The sequence below is a fragment of the Dendropsophus ebraccatus genome, chromosome 7 (genome assembly GCF_027789765.1).
Source record: "Dendropsophus ebraccatus isolate aDenEbr1 chromosome 7, aDenEbr1.pat, whole genome shotgun sequence".
Classification (NCBI taxonomy): domain Eukaryota; kingdom Metazoa; phylum Chordata; class Amphibia; order Anura; family Hylidae; genus Dendropsophus; species Dendropsophus ebraccatus.
The window spans coordinates 5,478,275-5,495,596 of NC_091460.1; the positions used below are offsets into that span (position 1 = coordinate 5,478,275).

At 45.9% G+C, this 17,322-nt stretch overlaps 1 protein-coding gene across 1 annotated transcript in view; it reads right to left on the reverse strand.

Moving 5' to 3' along the window:
* LOC138797237 (tachylectin-2-like) overlaps window positions 1-14,410 on the reverse strand; it is a 92,578-nt gene extending 78,168 nt beyond the window's left edge. The window contains exon 1 of the mRNA XM_069977093.1: window positions 14,272-14,410. Coding sequence (XP_069833194.1) covers window positions 14,272-14,284 — 13 coding nt within the window. The 5' untranslated portion in view covers window positions 14,285-14,410. The remainder of the gene's footprint in view (window positions 1-14,271) is intronic.
* Between the last annotated feature and the right edge of the window lie 2,912 nt (window positions 14,411-17,322).

Here is a 17,322-nt window from a genome sequence, read left to right on the forward strand (position 1 = left end):
TGTCACCCTCCATAGATGGGGAATGGAGATGGGGAGCAATGTCACCCTCCATAGATGGGGAGCAATGTCACCCTCCATAGATGGGGAATGGGAATGGGGAGCAATGTCACCCTCCATAGATGGGGAGCAATGTCACCCTCCATAGATGGGGAATGGAGATGGGGAGCAATGTCACCCTCCATAGATGCGGAATGGGAATGGGGAGCAATGTCACCCTCCATAGATGGGGAGCAATGTCACCCTCCATAGATGGGGAATGGGAATGGGGAGCAATGTCACCCTCCATAGATGGGGAGCAATGTCACCCTCCATAGATGGGGAATGGAGATGGGGAGCAATGTCACCCTCCATAGATGGGGAATGGAGATGGGGAGCAATGTCACCCTCCATAGATGGGGAATGGGAATGGGGAGCAATGTCACCCTCCATAGATGGGGAATGGAGATGGGGAGCAATGTCACCCTCCATAGATGGGGAGCAATGTCACCCTCCATAGATGGGGAATGGAGATGGGGAGCAATGTCACCCTCCATAGATGGGGAATGGAGATGGGGAGCAATGTCACCCTCCATAGATGGGGAATGGAGATGGGGAGCAATGTCACCCTCCATAGATGGGGAATGGAGATGGGGAGCAATGTCACCCTCCATAGATTGGGAATGGGGAGCAATGTCACCCTCCATAGATGGGGAATGGAGATGGGGAGCAATGTCACCCTCCATAGATGGGGAATGGAGATGGGGAGCAATGTCACCCTCCATAGATGGGGAGCAATGTCACCCTCCATAGATGGGGAATGGAGATGGGGAGCAATGTCACCCTCCATAGATGGGGAATGGGAATGGGGAGCAATGTCACCCTCCATAGATGGGGAATGGGAATGGGGAGCAATGTCACCCTCCATAGATGGGGAATGGGAATGGGGAGCAATGTCACCCTCCATAGATAGGGAGCAATGTCACCCTCCATAGATGGGGAATGGAGATGGGGAGCAATGTCACCCTCCATAGATGGGGAATGGAGATGGGGAGCAATGTCACCCTTAGTGATGTCACGATACCAGAATTTTGAGTTCAATACCAATACCAACTTTTTTTTTTCAATGCTCGATACCAATTCGATACTTAAAGTGTCACTGTCGTGAAATTTTTTTTTGCAGAAATCAATAGTCCAGGCGATTTTAAGAAACTTTGTAATTGGGTTTATTATCCGAAAAATGCATTTTTATCATGAAAAATCAGTTTGAAGCTCTCCCCCCTGTCTTCATTGTTCTCCTATGGAGAGAGCTAAAGAAAAGACCAAAACAGGACAACAAAGAGTTAATCTACAAATCCCTCACGGGATCTCTCTTGTGACCATCACCACTGACCTGTCTGAGCTCAGATTACAGCTGTCACCCAGCTCTGAGCCTGTAATCCCCTGTTATCTGCTTTCTGCTGCCGGCTAACTCCCTCCTTCCTCCTCCCCCCTCCCCTCTCCCTAGAACAGACAGGGGACGTCTCCTGCAACAAGTCACAATTTTCAGATTTTTCAGAGTGGATGAAAAAGAGGAAGGAGGGGGGGACCTGGGAAAAGGCTTTTTACATGCAGATAATGGCAGATTTGGCTAATAAACCCAATTACAAAGTTTCTTAAAATCGCCTGGACTATTGATTTCTGCAAAAAAAAAAAATACGACAGTGACTCTTTAATAAATTATTTTTTTTTTTTTTGAAAACACAAGAGTAGAGATCCCACCCGACTGTCAGGTCTGTACGAACCATATTACTTTATAAATAAAGTTTTCATTATTTAAAATAAATGTTCTTAAAAAAATAGCCCTATTCTGATTCTTAACATGGCTATGGGGCAATCTGTAGTTTTATTTAGTAGCACGTTTTTAAGTGGTACTGAATTTGGTGGTTTCTCTGCTTGCACCATTTACCGTGCGTCATCAGGAAGGTGATAATCTTATAATATGCACAATAACACTTCAGCTATCAGGGGGGATGATGGGAACTGTAGTCATGTGATACACCCTTTAGCTATCAGGGGGATGATGGGAACTGTAGTCATGTGATACACTTCAGCTATCAGGGGGATGATGGGAACTGTAGTCATGTAACACACACTTCAGCTATCAGGGGGGATGATGGGAACTGTAGTCATGTGATACACTTCAGCTATCAGGGAGATGATGGGAACTGTAGTCATGTAATACACTTCAGCTATCAGGGGGGATGATGGGAACTGTAGTCATGTGATACACTTCAGCTATCAGGGAGATGATGGGAACTGTAGTTATGTAACACACACTTCAGCTATCAGGGGGATGATGGGAACTGTAGTCATGTAATACACTTCAGCTATCAGGGGGGATGATGGGAACTGTAGTCATGTGATACACTTCAGCTATCAGGGGGAATGATGGGAATTGTAGTCATGAAACACACACTTCAGCTATCAGGGGGATGATGGGAACTGTAGTCATGTAATACACACTTCAGCTATCAGGGCGATGATGGGAACTGTAGTCATGTAACACAAACTTCAGCTACCAGGGCGATGGTGGGGGTTGTAGTCATGTAACACACACTTCAGCTATCAGGGATGATGGGGGTTGTTGTCATGTAACACACACTTCAGCTATCAGGGGGATGATGGGAACTGTAGTCATGTAACACACTTCAGCTATCAGGGGGGATGATGGGGGTTGTAATTGCACTATTCCAGCTGGATTCGGGCGGCAGAGTAATGTGCAGGCTACCGCCCCCCTCCCACTTCCCTTCACAGTCGCAGCCAGGCCGACCTTTTGTTCACCCCCCACATTGCTGATGCCGGCCCCGGGGATGTCCTGACGGCCCTGCCTCACAGCTACCTCCTGTCAGATCTCCTCCTCGCCTCCCCCACCTCCAGCCTTCTCCTGCGTTCTCCTCTCCCGGACCGTGCAGCTCTCAGCCGCTCTCCTCCCTCTCCTGCCGCCGACCCTGTGCTGCCCCTCTGCCCTTGTCAGACACTCACCGGCCCAGCTGTGTCTCATGCTCGGTGCCTGTGGAGGGGGGGGAAGGTCCTCATCTTAGCCCATAGGACCCGCAGTGACACACACGTGTCCCGGGGCTGGCGATGTCAGAGGCAGGAGCGGTGACCTAAAATTTGCCGGCGGCAGCTGCATGGTAGGTGGATGATCTGGGCCCAAGTGAGCGCGCAGGGTCCCGGGTCTGTGTTCGCAGGGGTGGCACAGAGAGAACATGACAGGCGCTCAGGTAGCCGCCTGTCATGTTCTCGGCACTATATGTTAAACTACGCTATTTTGTAGTTTAACATAAAGTATCGATACCAGGAAATCTTGGTATCGAACCGTTTTTTTGCCCCGAAAATCGATAGTAGTATCGATTTTTCGATGCATCGTGCATCCCTAGTCACCCTCCATAGATGGGGAATGGAGATGGGGAGCAATGTCACCCTTCATAGATGGGGAATGGGGAGCAATGTCACCCTTCATAGATGGGGAATGGGGATGGGGAGCAATGTCACCATCCATAGATGGGGAATGGGGAGCAATGTCACCCTCCATAGATGGGGAAAGGGGAGCAATGTCACCCTCCATAGATGGGGAATGGAGATGGGGAGCAATGTCACCCTCCATAGATGGGGAATGGAGATGGGGAGCAATGTCACCCTCCATAGATGGGGAATGGAGATGGGGAGCAATGTCACCCTCCATAGATGGGGAATGGAGATGGGGAGCAATGTCACCCTCCATAGATGGGGAGCAATGTCACCCTCCATAGATGGGGAATGGAGATGGGGAGCAATGTCACCCTCCATAGATGGGGAAAGGGGAGCAATGTCACCCTCCATAGATGGGGAATGGAGATGGGGAGCAATGTCACCCTCCATAGATGGGGAGCAATGTCACCCTCCATAGATGGGGAATGGAGATGGGGAGCAATGTCACCCTCCATAGATGGAGAAAGGGGAGCAATGTCACCCTCCATAGATGGGGAATGGAGATGGGGAGCAATGTCACCCTCCATAGATGGGTAATGGGGAGCAATGTCACCCTCCATAGATGGGGAATGGAGATGGGGAGCAATGTCACCCTCCATAGATGGGGAATGAAGATGGGGAGCAATGTCACCCTCCATAGATGGGGAATGGGGAGCAATGTCACCCTCCATAGATGGGGAATGGAGATGGGGAGCAATGTCACCATCCATAGATGGGGAATGAAGATGGGGAGCAATGTCACCCTCCATAGATGGGGAATGGGGAGCAATGTCACCCTCCATAGATGGGGAATGGAGAGCAATGTCACCCTCCATAGATGGAGTATGGAGATGGGGAGCAATGTCAGCCTCCATAGATGGGGAATGGAGATGGGGAGCAATGTCACCCTCCATAGATGGGGAATGGGGAGCAATGTCACCCTCCATAGATGGGGAATGGGGAGCAATGTCACCCTCCATAGATGGGGAATGGGGAGCAATGTCACCCTCCATAGATGGGGAGCAATGTCACCCTCCATAAATGGGGAATGGGGATGGGGAGCAATGTCACCCTCCATAGATGGGGAGCAATGTCACCCTCCATAGATGGGTAATGGAGATGGGGAGCAATGTCACCCTCCATAGATGGGGAATGGAGATGGGAAGCAATGTCACCCTCCATAGATGGGGACTGGGGAGCAATGTCACCCTCCATAGATGGGGTATGGAGATGGGGAGCAATGTGACCCTCCATAGATGGGGAATGGAGATGGGGAGCAATGTCACCCTCCATAGATGGGGAATGGAGATGGGGAGCAATGTCACCCTCCATAGATGGAGAGCAGTGTCACCCTCCATAGATGGGGAATGGGGAGCAATGTCACCCTCCATAGATGGGGAATGGGGAGCAATGTCACCCTCCATAGATGGGGAATGGAGATGGGGAGCAATGTCACCCTCCATAGATGGGGAATGGGGAGCAATGTCACCCTCCATAGATGGGGAGCAATGTCACCCTCCATAGATGGGGAATGGGGAGCAATGTCACCCTCCATAGATGGGGAATGGGGAGCAATGTCACCCTCCATAGATGGGGAATGGGGAGCAATGTCACCCTCCATAGATGGGGAGCAATGTCACCCTCCATAGATGGGGAATGGGGAGCAATGTCACCCTCCATAGATGGGGAATGGAGATGGGGAGCAATGTCACCCTCTATAGATGGGGAATGGGGAGCAATGTCACCCTCCATAGATGGGGAATGGGGAGCAATGTCACCCTCCATAGATGGGGAATGGGGAGCAATGTCACCCTCCATAGATGGGGAATGGAGATGGGGAGCAATGTCACCCTCCATAGATGGGGAATGGGGAGCAATGTCACCCTCCATAGATGGGGAATGGGGATGGGGAGCAATGTCACCCTCCATAGATGGGGAATGGAGATGGGGAGCAATGTCACCCTCCATAGATGGGGAGCAATGTCACCCTCCATAGATGGGGAGCAATGTCACCCTCCATAGATGGGGAATGGAGATGGGGGTGCATACAGAAGCCATCAATACAAAGTACAGTAAATAAGACAAAACATGGGGACTGACTCTTGTAGCCATTAATGTTATTCTTCACATCTATCCATAAGTAGTATAGACATTTAATGACATTTAATTTTTTAATGTTTTAATCAGGGTTGAATTACAGGGAGTGTATACTGGGCACATGCTCAGACATGGAAGGTCTATAGCAGCTGTATTGTCTGAGCAGAGAATAGCCGGTCAGCATCATGGAGGGAGCTTCCTATATGCTGCACAGATGCTCAACGGAAATATTCCCTCTGCACAGATGGCATAAGAAGCTGTAAGATAAGGAGCAGTAAGATGCAGTCTGTGAGAGATGGAGAATAAGGAGCAGCATGATGCAGTCTGTGGGAGATGGGGAATAAGGAGCAGTAAGATGCAGTCTATGGGAGATGGAAAATAAGGAGAAGCAAGATGCAGTCTGTGGGAGATGGGAAATAAGGAGCAGTAAGATGCAGTCTGTGGGAGATGGGAAATAAGGAGCAGTAAGATGCAGTCTGTGGGAGATGGAGAATAAGGAGCAGTAAGATGCAGTCTCTGGGAAATGGGGAATAAGGAGAAGTAAGATGCAGTCTGTGGGAGATGGGGAATAAGGAGCAGTAAAATGCAGTCTGTGGGAGATGGGGAATAAGGAGCAGTAAGATGCAGTCTATGGGAGATGAAGAATAAGGAGAAGTAAGATGCAGTCTGTGGGAGATGGGGAATAAGGAGAAGAGTAAGATGCAGTCTGTGGGAGATGGGGAATAAGGAGCAGTAAGATGCAGTCTGTGGGAGATGGGGAATAAGGAGCACTAAGATGCAGTCTGTGGGAGATGGGGAATAAGGAGCAGTAAAATGCAGTCTGTGGGAGATAGGGAATAAGGAGCAGTAAGATGCAGTCTGTGGGAGATGGGGAATAAGGAGCAGTAAGATGCAGTCTGTGGGAGATGGGGAATAAGGAGCAGTAAGATACAGTCTGTGATAGATGGGGAATAAGGAGCAGTAAGATGCAGTCTGTGGGAGATGGGGAATAAGGAGCTGGAAGGAAAAAGTAAGGCTTTAACAATAATATATGAGGGTTGACAGCATAAAGAGTCATGAGAGAACAGGCATAAGAAGCAGTACTGCCTGTGTAATAGAGGGATCCATGGGAGAAATCTATGTAATTTGGGGGGGGGGGGGGCATGGACATGGATAGCAGTCTGTGGGGTGATAGCAATAAATTCCAGGATCATCCCTCTAGCTACAGGTATACACTAGACCACCAAGAATACAGACATTAACCAGTGTTCAGCCCTTTCATACCAAGGATATTGACTTCACTGCCTTTGGGCCCTATTACACAGAGCAATAATCAGCTGGTTTGGTAGATTATCAGAAGATCAGCTGAACAATCGTTCGAAGAGACGATTATCGATCATTGTCTTTTAGCTAGTTTAAAAATCTTTGGTCATCAAAGACGCGTCGCTACTTGTAATAGTCGATGCACAGCTGATGAGGTCAATAATATAGTGACCAGACTCCCCCAGTGTCCTGTAACCTTTACCCTGTGTTTCCTGCTCCCAGCAGCCACCTCTGACCCCGTATCTGTACTGACAGACCTCTCGGTCAGTGATTGGCTTAGCAGCTGCCACTGAAGAGACAGGGCCACAAGTGTGGGGAGCAGAGAACGCAGGAAAAAAGCACCAAGACACCGGCGGAGCGTGAGGGAGTAAAACTGTATTGTTTTCTATGTGAAAGACCAGCTGAACGGACATCACTAACAATATATATATATAGATAGATAGATATACAGTCCTTGCTACACAATCGACAAGCCGCGTAATAGGCTCCGTAAGTGGGTGCTGATCCCGAAGACTTTACTTAAAGAAGACGTCTCCTGTGAGTCATTGGGGTTAGTTGATATCTATACGCTGGAAAATTTTGTGGCATAGGTTGAAAACTCAGGAGATGTGTATAGCACAACGTGGCACTGCTGGATCTCTAAATTTGTTAAATGTACTGTAAGGCTATGTTCACACTACGTAAAAGTACGACCGTTGTTGCCAACATAACCTTATCTGATATGGAATCCCGGCCGGAGCGTATACACATTGTATACGCTCCGGGTGGGATCCCATACGGGGCCGCAAATAACTGACATGTCCTGAAAGCCCTGTCAGTTCACACAGTGAAGTAAGCGGCTCCGGCCGCTCGCTTCACTGTGTGCTATGGGAAGCTCTGATGCGGGTGCACGATGGTGCGCTGGCTTCAGAGCTCCCGGCCGGGGTCACGGAGCGGTCGGTCTAATATGTTGTGTGAACATAGCCTAAAAGTGACTACGGTTGGCACATTTCCAAGGTTGTACGATTTTCCTGCTTGACTTAAAACAATGGTCAACGAGGATTTTATATCCAACTAGAATAATCACATGTCTAATATGAGCCTAACATTATCACTTTTACACTGACACATCTTAACACCCCGATCTCTTGGGTTTCCGACCGACACTGCACAGCTGTATACTGTAGATGTGATCTTAGCCTTGTATGGGATCTATGACCACTCATGACGTCACGTATCTGTTACAGTAAGTATCAGCTGCTTCATAGTCACAGATTATCTCTGGTTCCCTTTGGGTTTCATAGTCAGAATCGGTAGCTAAACCATTTCCTACAAACTCCAAGTAGCAGATTATAAGAGTTACTTCAGCTTATAGTACAGTACTTACAAAAAAGTGTGTCTCATGGTTGTAGTGCTTTTAGTGTTGTTGTAGTCCTTTTTCTGTAACACCTGAGGTTCTTCAGACAGTACTTTCCCCTCGTCAACCAGGAATTCAAAGCTGAGAATATTAATAATTGTTCTGTCCTCTGTGAATGACAACGTTTTATAGATCCCATAGTTCCATCCTACTTGTTGGGCACTGTAGAGATATGATAGTTTTCCTTGTGATGGTGCATCTCCTCTGTAGATGTTTCCATTGTGTTTATCTATAGCCCACAGTTTTTTATCTTTAGTAAAAGCCAAAAAATGAGTGAGCCTTTGCCACTGGCTCACCCCAAGCAAGGTTTTTTTCCATGTAGCATTTTCATCAGTAGGTGGAAGTCCTGTGTAAAGTTTGTCATTGGCCACACCATACAGATTGCCATCTGGATCAAAAAACAAACACTCATACTCATGCCAGTTCCCCCTTCCGATCTTTGTTGCCTGATCGTAGAACCAAGGTTTGAACTCATTATCTGGTGGGGGACCCTTATAAAAATCTCCATTGTTAGTGGTACAATACAAATCTCCATTGGGATGGAAGGTCAGGCATTTAATTCTGTTCCAATCAAATCTTCCAATTCTTCGAGCCACCGAGAACCAATCTTGCTTGGAGGGCAGTGGGCCTCTGTACAGGTCACCAGAGCAGATGCAGAAGACCTCCCCTTTTGGGCTGCAGGCTACCTTGCTGATATTGTTAATCTTTCCCAAAGTGGCTGCTCTTCTACGAAAACTATCTTGAGTATGCCGGGGTGGTAAGCCGATATTGAAATCATTATCGTTAGTCACGCCCAGAAGGAGTGTTTCTAGAATGAAACATGGACTCAAATGAGACAACATAGTAAATACAGAATAAGGCCCCTAGTACTATGTATCTATGATTGGTTATAAGCTCTTATGGTCACTTCTTGTATCTCCCCTACTCCTTTTATACTTATAGGCTGGGTTCACACACAGTATATTTCAGTCAGTATTTTGCAACCTCAACCAGGAGTGGATTGAAAACACAGAAAGGCTCTGTTCACACAGTGGTGAAATTGAGTGGATGGCCGCCATATAACAGTAAATAACGGCCATAATTTCAATATAACAGCCGTTGTTTTTAAACAACAGCAAATATTTTCCATTAAATGACGGCCATCCACTCAATTTTAACACTGTGTGAACAGATCCTTTCTGTGTTTCAATCCACTCCTGGTTTTGATTGCAGTATGAGGATCACAATACTGCCTGAAATATACGTAGTGTGAACCCAGCCTAAGGCCATGTTCACATGGCGTAAGAGACCGGCCGTTCCGTGATCTCTGAAAAGTTCATCCCAGCCGGTACTGCAGTACTGCGATCGGCCGCACCCGCTAATAGCCGAGGTTCCAGGCTGCAGAAAGCAGCCGGGATTGTGGCGGTTCAGAGCGGGGTCGCGGCGCGTCCCCTCTCTAAACCTCCCCACCCGTAGCAGGACCTGCCGGCACACCCTTCGGCGGGATGGGATTAAGGTCTAAACCCCCGGCAACAAAAGTGAAGACACCCCTAAGGGATTATGGCCAAATTAGCCATTTTTTATCCACAGTGTTATATGATCCATTAGAGTTAATAGGACTTAAGTTTAAATGAGTAGCAGGTGCTAAGTATGGTGTTATCTCCCTCACACTCTCTCATACTGGAAATTCAACATGGTGCCACCTGGCAAAGAACTCTCTGATGATATAAAAAGAAAAATAGAATTGTTATATATATGAAAATGGCAAACAATGAAAGTAAGCTGCAGCAGGGTGGCAAAGACCATACAGTAGGTTCACAAGGTTCCACTCAAAATCAGCCTCTCAATGGTCAAGAAGTTGATCGGAGTCATATCCAGAGGTTACCTTTTTAAAATAGATATATAAGTGCAGACACCATTGCTGCAAAAGTTAAAGAGGTTGAATGGGGGATGGGGGGGCTAGCCTGTCAGTGTACAGACCAAATGCATCAAATTGGTCTGCATGGCTGTCATCCCAGAAGGAAGCCTCATCTAAAGGTGATGGCTCAAAAAAGCCTAAAGACAGACTAAAGGAATAGAGTACTGGGACCATGTCCTGTGCTCGGATAAAACCAACAGAATCGCATGGTTTAGTTGGTGTTGTGTGTTTGTCAGCAAAAAGTTTAGCAGTACAAAGACAAGTGTATCCTGCCTAAACGGAACACATTGGAAGCGCTGTCATAGTTTGGAGCTGCATGAGTTCTGCCAGCTGTGGGGAGCTACAGATAATTATTGCCAGTATTCCAAAATGATATTGACCCCAAACACCTCCACCTCTACTTAACGCTATTCCTAAGATATATTAGTACCTCTGCTCTCAAACACATTTGTTTCTGAAAGGATGTTCGAGAACCGAGCTGTGTGTTTCCTTAGGGAACAATGCAAATGTGTTTTAATTGGTTTTTACACTCCATAAGTCAGGTGCAGAGCTCCAGGTCCATAGACTGTAAAGAGTTAAGTGGTCATGCAACAGCATCACCACTTACCTACTCTTGACTAGCAGTAAGTAATGATGTATCTTGCTTGACTATTTACTGTAAAGGAGTGAGGATTCCTGTCATAGTGATGGTAATCCTAGCTGTAAACGGGTGTTCATGTGGCAGAGGCAGGGAGAGAGGCAGGGTGGCTGTTTGGATTTGCCGCACACCAGCTATTATTATTACTCCGTTCCATCCTCATCCTATCGGCCCCTCTCAGTGGGAGAACAGAACTCCAGATAAAGTTTTCCATCATGTCCCCCCTTTCCCTTCTTCCTCCTGTAACATATATAAAGGTTTCCATCATGTCCCCCCTTTCCCTTCTTCCTCCTGTAACATATATAAAGGTTTCCATCATGTCTCTCCTTTCCCTTCTTCCTCCTGTAACATATATAAAGGTTTCCATCATGTCCTCCCTTTCCCTTCTTCCTCCTGCAACATATATAAAGGTTTCCATCATGTCCTCCCTTTCCCTTCTTCCTCCTGCAACATATATAAAGGTTTCCATCATGTCTCCTCTTTCCCTTCTTCCTCCTGTAACATATATAAAGGTTTCCATCATGTCCCCCCTTTCTCTTCTTCCTCATGTAACATATATAAAGGTTTCCATCATGTCCCCCCTTTCCCTTCTTCCTCCTGTAACATATAGAAAGGTTTCCATCATGTCCTCCCTTTCCCTTCTTCCTTCTGTAACATATATAAAGGTTTCCATCATGTCTCCTCTTTCCCTTCTTCCTCCTGTAACATATATAAAGGTTTCCATCATGTCCTCCCTTTCCCTTCTTCCTCCTGTAACATATATAAAGGTTTCCATCATGTCCTCCCTTTCCCTTCTTCCTCCTGTAACATATATAAAGGTTTCCATCATGTCTCCTCTTTCCCTTCTTCCTCCTGTAACATATATAAAGGTTTCCATCATGTCCCCCTTTCCCTTCTTCCACCTGTAACATATATAAAGGTTTCCATCATGTCCCCCCTTTTCCCTTCTTCCCTCCTGTAACATATATAAAGGTTTCCACCATGTCCCCCCTTTCTCTTCTTCCTCATGTAACATATATAAAGGTTTCCATCATGTCCTCCCTTTCCCTTCTTCCTCCTGTAACATATATAAAGGTTTCCATCATGTCCTCCCTTTCCCTTCTTCCTCCTGTAACATATATAAAGGTTTCCATCATGTCCCCCCTTTCTCTTCTTCCTCATGTAACATATATAAAGGTTTCCATCATGTCCTCCCTTTCCCTTCTTCCTCCTGTAACATATATAAAGGTTTCCATCATGTCCCCCTTTCCCTTCTTCCACCTGTAACATATATAAAGGTTTCCATCATGTCCTCCCTTTCCCTTCTTCCTCCTGTAACATATATAAAGGTTTCCATCATGTCCCCCTTTCCCTTCTTCCACCTGTAACATATATAAAGGTTTCCATCATGTCCTCCCTTTCCCTTCTTCCTCCTGTAACATATATAAAGGTTTTCATCATGTCCCCCCTTTCTCTTCTTCCTCCTGTAACATATATAAAGGTTTCCATCATGTCCCCCCTTTCCATTCTCCCCTTCTGTAACATATATTTTCTAATGAGAAGGTGGTCATGTATCATATCAAAGACCAGAACTGGCTCCAGCACCTTCAGCTCTGTCCTTAGCACCAGTGACAACACATTGAACATGTCAGATAGCTGTGCATCACACGAAATGTTCCCAGTTGTTGTTGCAACTTTTTCGTTGATAACTTTGATAACAAGAGATACTGCAAATATAATATGCTACATAACCACGTTCCCAGTAGAAAAACTTTCCCTTGAGCCAATATGTCATTTTCCCTTTCATTTCTGAATTAAATGGTGTCCTGTGGCTTTTGACCTGTATATACTTATGTTATAGAAGAAAATAAAGGCTACTACAGGGGAGTCCTTTAAAATACAAATCTATATTAGAGATGATTAAACATCGGAAAATCTTAGGTTCTATAGAACTCGAACCTTGTAGAACCTTCCGCATTTGATTCCTGATGCCTTCCCAGTCCGTGGGGAAGGAGGAGATAGACCAGGTACCGCCTGAAATTCCGGGATTCAGCCTATTACCTAGGCTGTCTCTTCCTTCCCCACGGACCGGGAAGGCATCGGGAATCAAATGCGGAAGGTTCTACAAGGTTCGAGTTCTATAGAACCTTCGATCATCTCTAATCTATATAACTTCCTGACACCAGTGGAATTTAAAGAAAAAGATTTTCACTGGACAACCCCTTTAACCCTGGTAACTGCATGATCTTATGATCTTAGAATTTTTTTAAACTCTTGTATGTATAAAGAGATGCTTCTTGCCCTTCTGATAGCTGATAGAGAATGTGAGCATGAGAATAGTACATAGGTTATGAATGGGGAGTCTTTGGTCCTCCAGCTGATGCAGAACTACAGTTTTAGCTTTTCAAGAAATGGAGGTACAGCTTTTATTACATGGAGCTATTATCTGCTAAATCAGGCCGATATCGCTCCATGTAATAAAGAAAGCAATCAACCGAAGAGCTGTACAAATTTTTTTTTTAATTATCGGCCACCGACCGCTCATCACTGCGTGTAATAGTGATATGTGGCTGACTGCTACTGTAAAGAAAATCATAAAAATTATACTTACCTGTCCAGGCTCCCCTGGTGTCCTGCTGCCTTTTCCCCGTTGGTTACAGCCACGGCTAAAACTTCGGAGCGGGTCTGTAAAGTGACAGGCTACATTTGGGCAATGATTAGCTGAGCGGCCTGTCACTTCAAAGATGGGCTCAGAAGCTTCAGCAGTAGCTGTGATCAGCAGAGAAAAGGCAGCAGGACACCAAAGGAGCCTGGACAGGTAAGTATAATCTTTATATAGAAAATAATAAAACAAGGGCTGCACAGACATTGTTAACAATGTCCATGCAGCCCTTGCCGCACAATAATTGAGCTGTGTAATATGCTCAGAAAACAATCACTGATTCAGTAGATTTAGCGCTCCCTTACACCCCGCATCAGGCCGTCTAATACGTCCCAAAGATGTTAGCGTACAGCGATGAGCAGTGCATAGACAAACAGGTACAAAGAGGCCGATTACTTGTGAGGAAGTCTGATTACCAAAACTTGTCATACATATATTAAGCCTTTCTGCTATCCTAGGACCTGACCCTAATACACCCCGCATGCAACAACAAGTCTGTAATAGTAATAACTGCAACAAAGACCATGAGGAAGGTGATGATGATGAGGGTGATGATGAAAAAAGAAAACAGAGGTAAGCTGGATAAGAAGAAAAGTGTGATTACAGAAGAAGGTGATGAGGGAATTGATTGTTGATTATGGAAAACCAGAAGAAAGTGATAAGACAGAAGAGGAGGCTGATGATGATGATGCCAGGGAAGAAAAGAGAAGACAATAATATAAGATAAGTACAAAGATAAAATAGTGGATGATTATATAAAAGATGATAGAAAACTAAGAAGAAGAAATGAAACAGAAGTGGAGGGACCTGTGAGGTCAGCGGAGAGCGGTTACCTAGATCGGCCATTGTTGGGTCTTGTTGGGTGTCACGGTGGATCTGGCTGCTCTCTGTAAGGAGACTGCAGGTCACTGAGGAGAATTCTGCTCCGGACTCTTATATAATCCAGAGGAACGGTGGAAACTGTGGGAACCTGTGTCCTTCTCCTCCTCCCTGCAGCGCTCCATCATGACTCCTCATCTCTGTTTACCCCCATGTGTTTACTTTGTATCTCCTGTTCTATGACTTGGTGATGGTGAAATGCTTCTATTACTATGCTTATCGCAGATCACACCTTGTATAGAGAACATCAGTTTATTTGCGCCTGTCATGGGGCGATCATTATTATACACCCTGGTGACAACTTCTCTCAAAAATGTTTGATTTTCACACAAATGTTTATAATGAGAGAGAAGCATGTGGGCAATGTGCTTAGGTGGGTGCAAGGGAAGGTGAAGGCCTCTTGTATCTTATGTGTAGCCTAGGACCCTACACGGTGATGGGCAGCAGAACCAGTGCTCTCTCACAGCAATATATTTGGGGAATCCCAGCATCACAAAACAATATTTGCAACTCCTCCCGGTCCACTGTGGATCTAGGTGATGGGACAAGGAGCATATGTTGGGAGAGCTTTGGGCAGATGGCGGATTGAGCTTTATAATATTACTGAGTTTATTGGACAGGTGTAACTTCAGGCGGAGACTGCACGGACTCTGCACAGACTCTGCTTGAAATTTCTATTGCTGTGACAGTGTCAAAAGTTGTAAAACATCAATCATTCAACAGCAGTGGACATTGGTGGATCGGCGGCGTAAACTCATTTTTGTCCCAGGACAGTAATGGATAAATTAGTGGCGTCATATGACTCTTTCTCATTGAGGACCAGTGGACATTGGTGGATCAGGGGCATCACATCAAATGTTCTCCATGGACTTCATTGGACTCATTAGACATTCTAAAGTGGAAGCCCCATCAGAGGCAATGTCTTAGCTCTAGAAGGCTGTAGAATAGACACCTGTTGTTTTTTTTCCCCCAAAACCTTAAATTGGAGAAGATTGTTCCACTGTTCTGTATTTTCTTAAAAAAAAAATGGTTGAAATCATGTCTTCCAAAACCTTACTGAATCTGGCTTTTTCCAATACATGCATCGACACATACTTTAACAACTTTAACTTTAACCAACACCGCTTTAACAAAGCGTAAGACTCAACCCATGCATTCATCTCTTGTGGTGTTTAATCTGTCTCCAGCTTAAATGAACAGGGAAGAAGGAAACCCCTGATGGGGTATGGGAGTGAACGTCCCACCCTCGCTTTGGTCACTCCCACAAAACCCCACCCTAATGGTGCATTTACTTGTCGCTCCAGGGCTGCTGCGTAAAACCATCAGCGGATTTTTATGCCTGTTCCTACTATGTAGACCTCTGGAAACACGCATTTTCTGGCTATGTTCACTCAACGTATATTTTTGTAAAAGTACGACCGTTGTTGCAGTGGGCAACAACTACCATACTTTATGCGAAAACATACATTGCCTTGCCTTCTATGGGATCCCCGCCAGAGCGTATACTCATAGTATACACTCCGGCCGGGATCTCTCGCGGCACCGTAGAAAACTGACATGTCCATTTTCTGCGCCTGCTATTCAGTCAATAGCAGCCGCAGAAAACACTGTCAGTGCACACTATGGAGCTTGCGGCTCCGGCCGCTCACTCCATAGTGTGCCGTGGGAAGTTCTGATGCAGGCGCGCACAGATGCGCCTGAATCAAAACTCTGTGGCGGTGATCATCTGGCCGGTCTTTTCAGAGACTGGCCGTTCCGTGACCCGACCAGGTCACAGAACGGCCGGTCTCTTACGTTGTGTGAACATAGCCCCAGAGTGAAGTTAGGTAGTTCTGCACTGAACTTTGTATTATTCACCCGCCGCATAGTACTGACAGTGGCTGAAAGAAAGCTGCGCGCCCGCTGAAGGTTTTAGGCAGCAAAAACCGAAAAGAAACTATTAACGGATGAATGCACTCTAAATAAGGCAAAGTAAACTGGCTAGTAGCTATTAAAGTTTCTTATATCATATTTGGAAGACATCATACTCTGTGATATTCAGTATACCCCATCAACATTCCTCTAGCTCTAAACCACTCAAGAGGCCACAAGAGCCATTAAAACGTCACACAACAATTACCTTATCAGGAACCATTGGGCGAGCTCTAAGTGCACTCATGATGTCTTAAAAACTCCAAGAACATTCATTGTCCAGTTACAATGCGTGCTCCGAAAAATGGGACATGAAGGGTAAGATTCCTTGGCACACGTGCCAGGGTTGAAACCCTACAGCTATGGTTAACAAAAAGGGAAATGCTCTCTTTGTGAAACATAGTTATGGGGATTTGTGTCTGGATATTGCTGGGTTTCCATATAGTCTTTTGGCAAAACATTAAGCTGGTATGGATAATAAATGCCTGTGTTGTCAATATTTGAGCATGGGCACTAATTTTAAAACTTTGGGGACGATTTGTCAAAAAAAAACAAAAAACTTTGGGTAGGTGCATATAATGTTGGGGAGTTTAATTGTATAGAGCCTGACTAGCTTGTATAGAGTGCTGACATCCAGCTGATGTTTCAATCATTAGACAGGGGATGGTGAAATCCACTTCTATCCAGGCTTGGTTCATTTTTAAAAATGTAAGCCTCTCTTCACTAAGGCAAGACAGCCTGGTCCTCCTGGGAATGACAATGGCCACTGCCGCACTGAACACCCTCTCCGATGCAACGTTGCTGGCTGGGCATGACAGAAGGGTGAGAGCGAACTATGCCAGCTATGGCTAGATGTCCAGCTTTTAAACCCAGAATTGGGTGGGCGGATCCGAAATATTCAGGGGCAAGAGGGATTACAAGTAGAATTTTGCTTGAAATTTCAACTGCTGCCTGATGAACTTCAGTGTGGTACTGCCAGGTTTCTTCCTCTGGTGGCTTCAGGAATTCGCTTATCATTGTTTGGAGGCTGAAACAACTACCCTGGCTACTGCTGGCCCCTAACACTTGCGCAACTATTTTTTCTTTTAGACTGG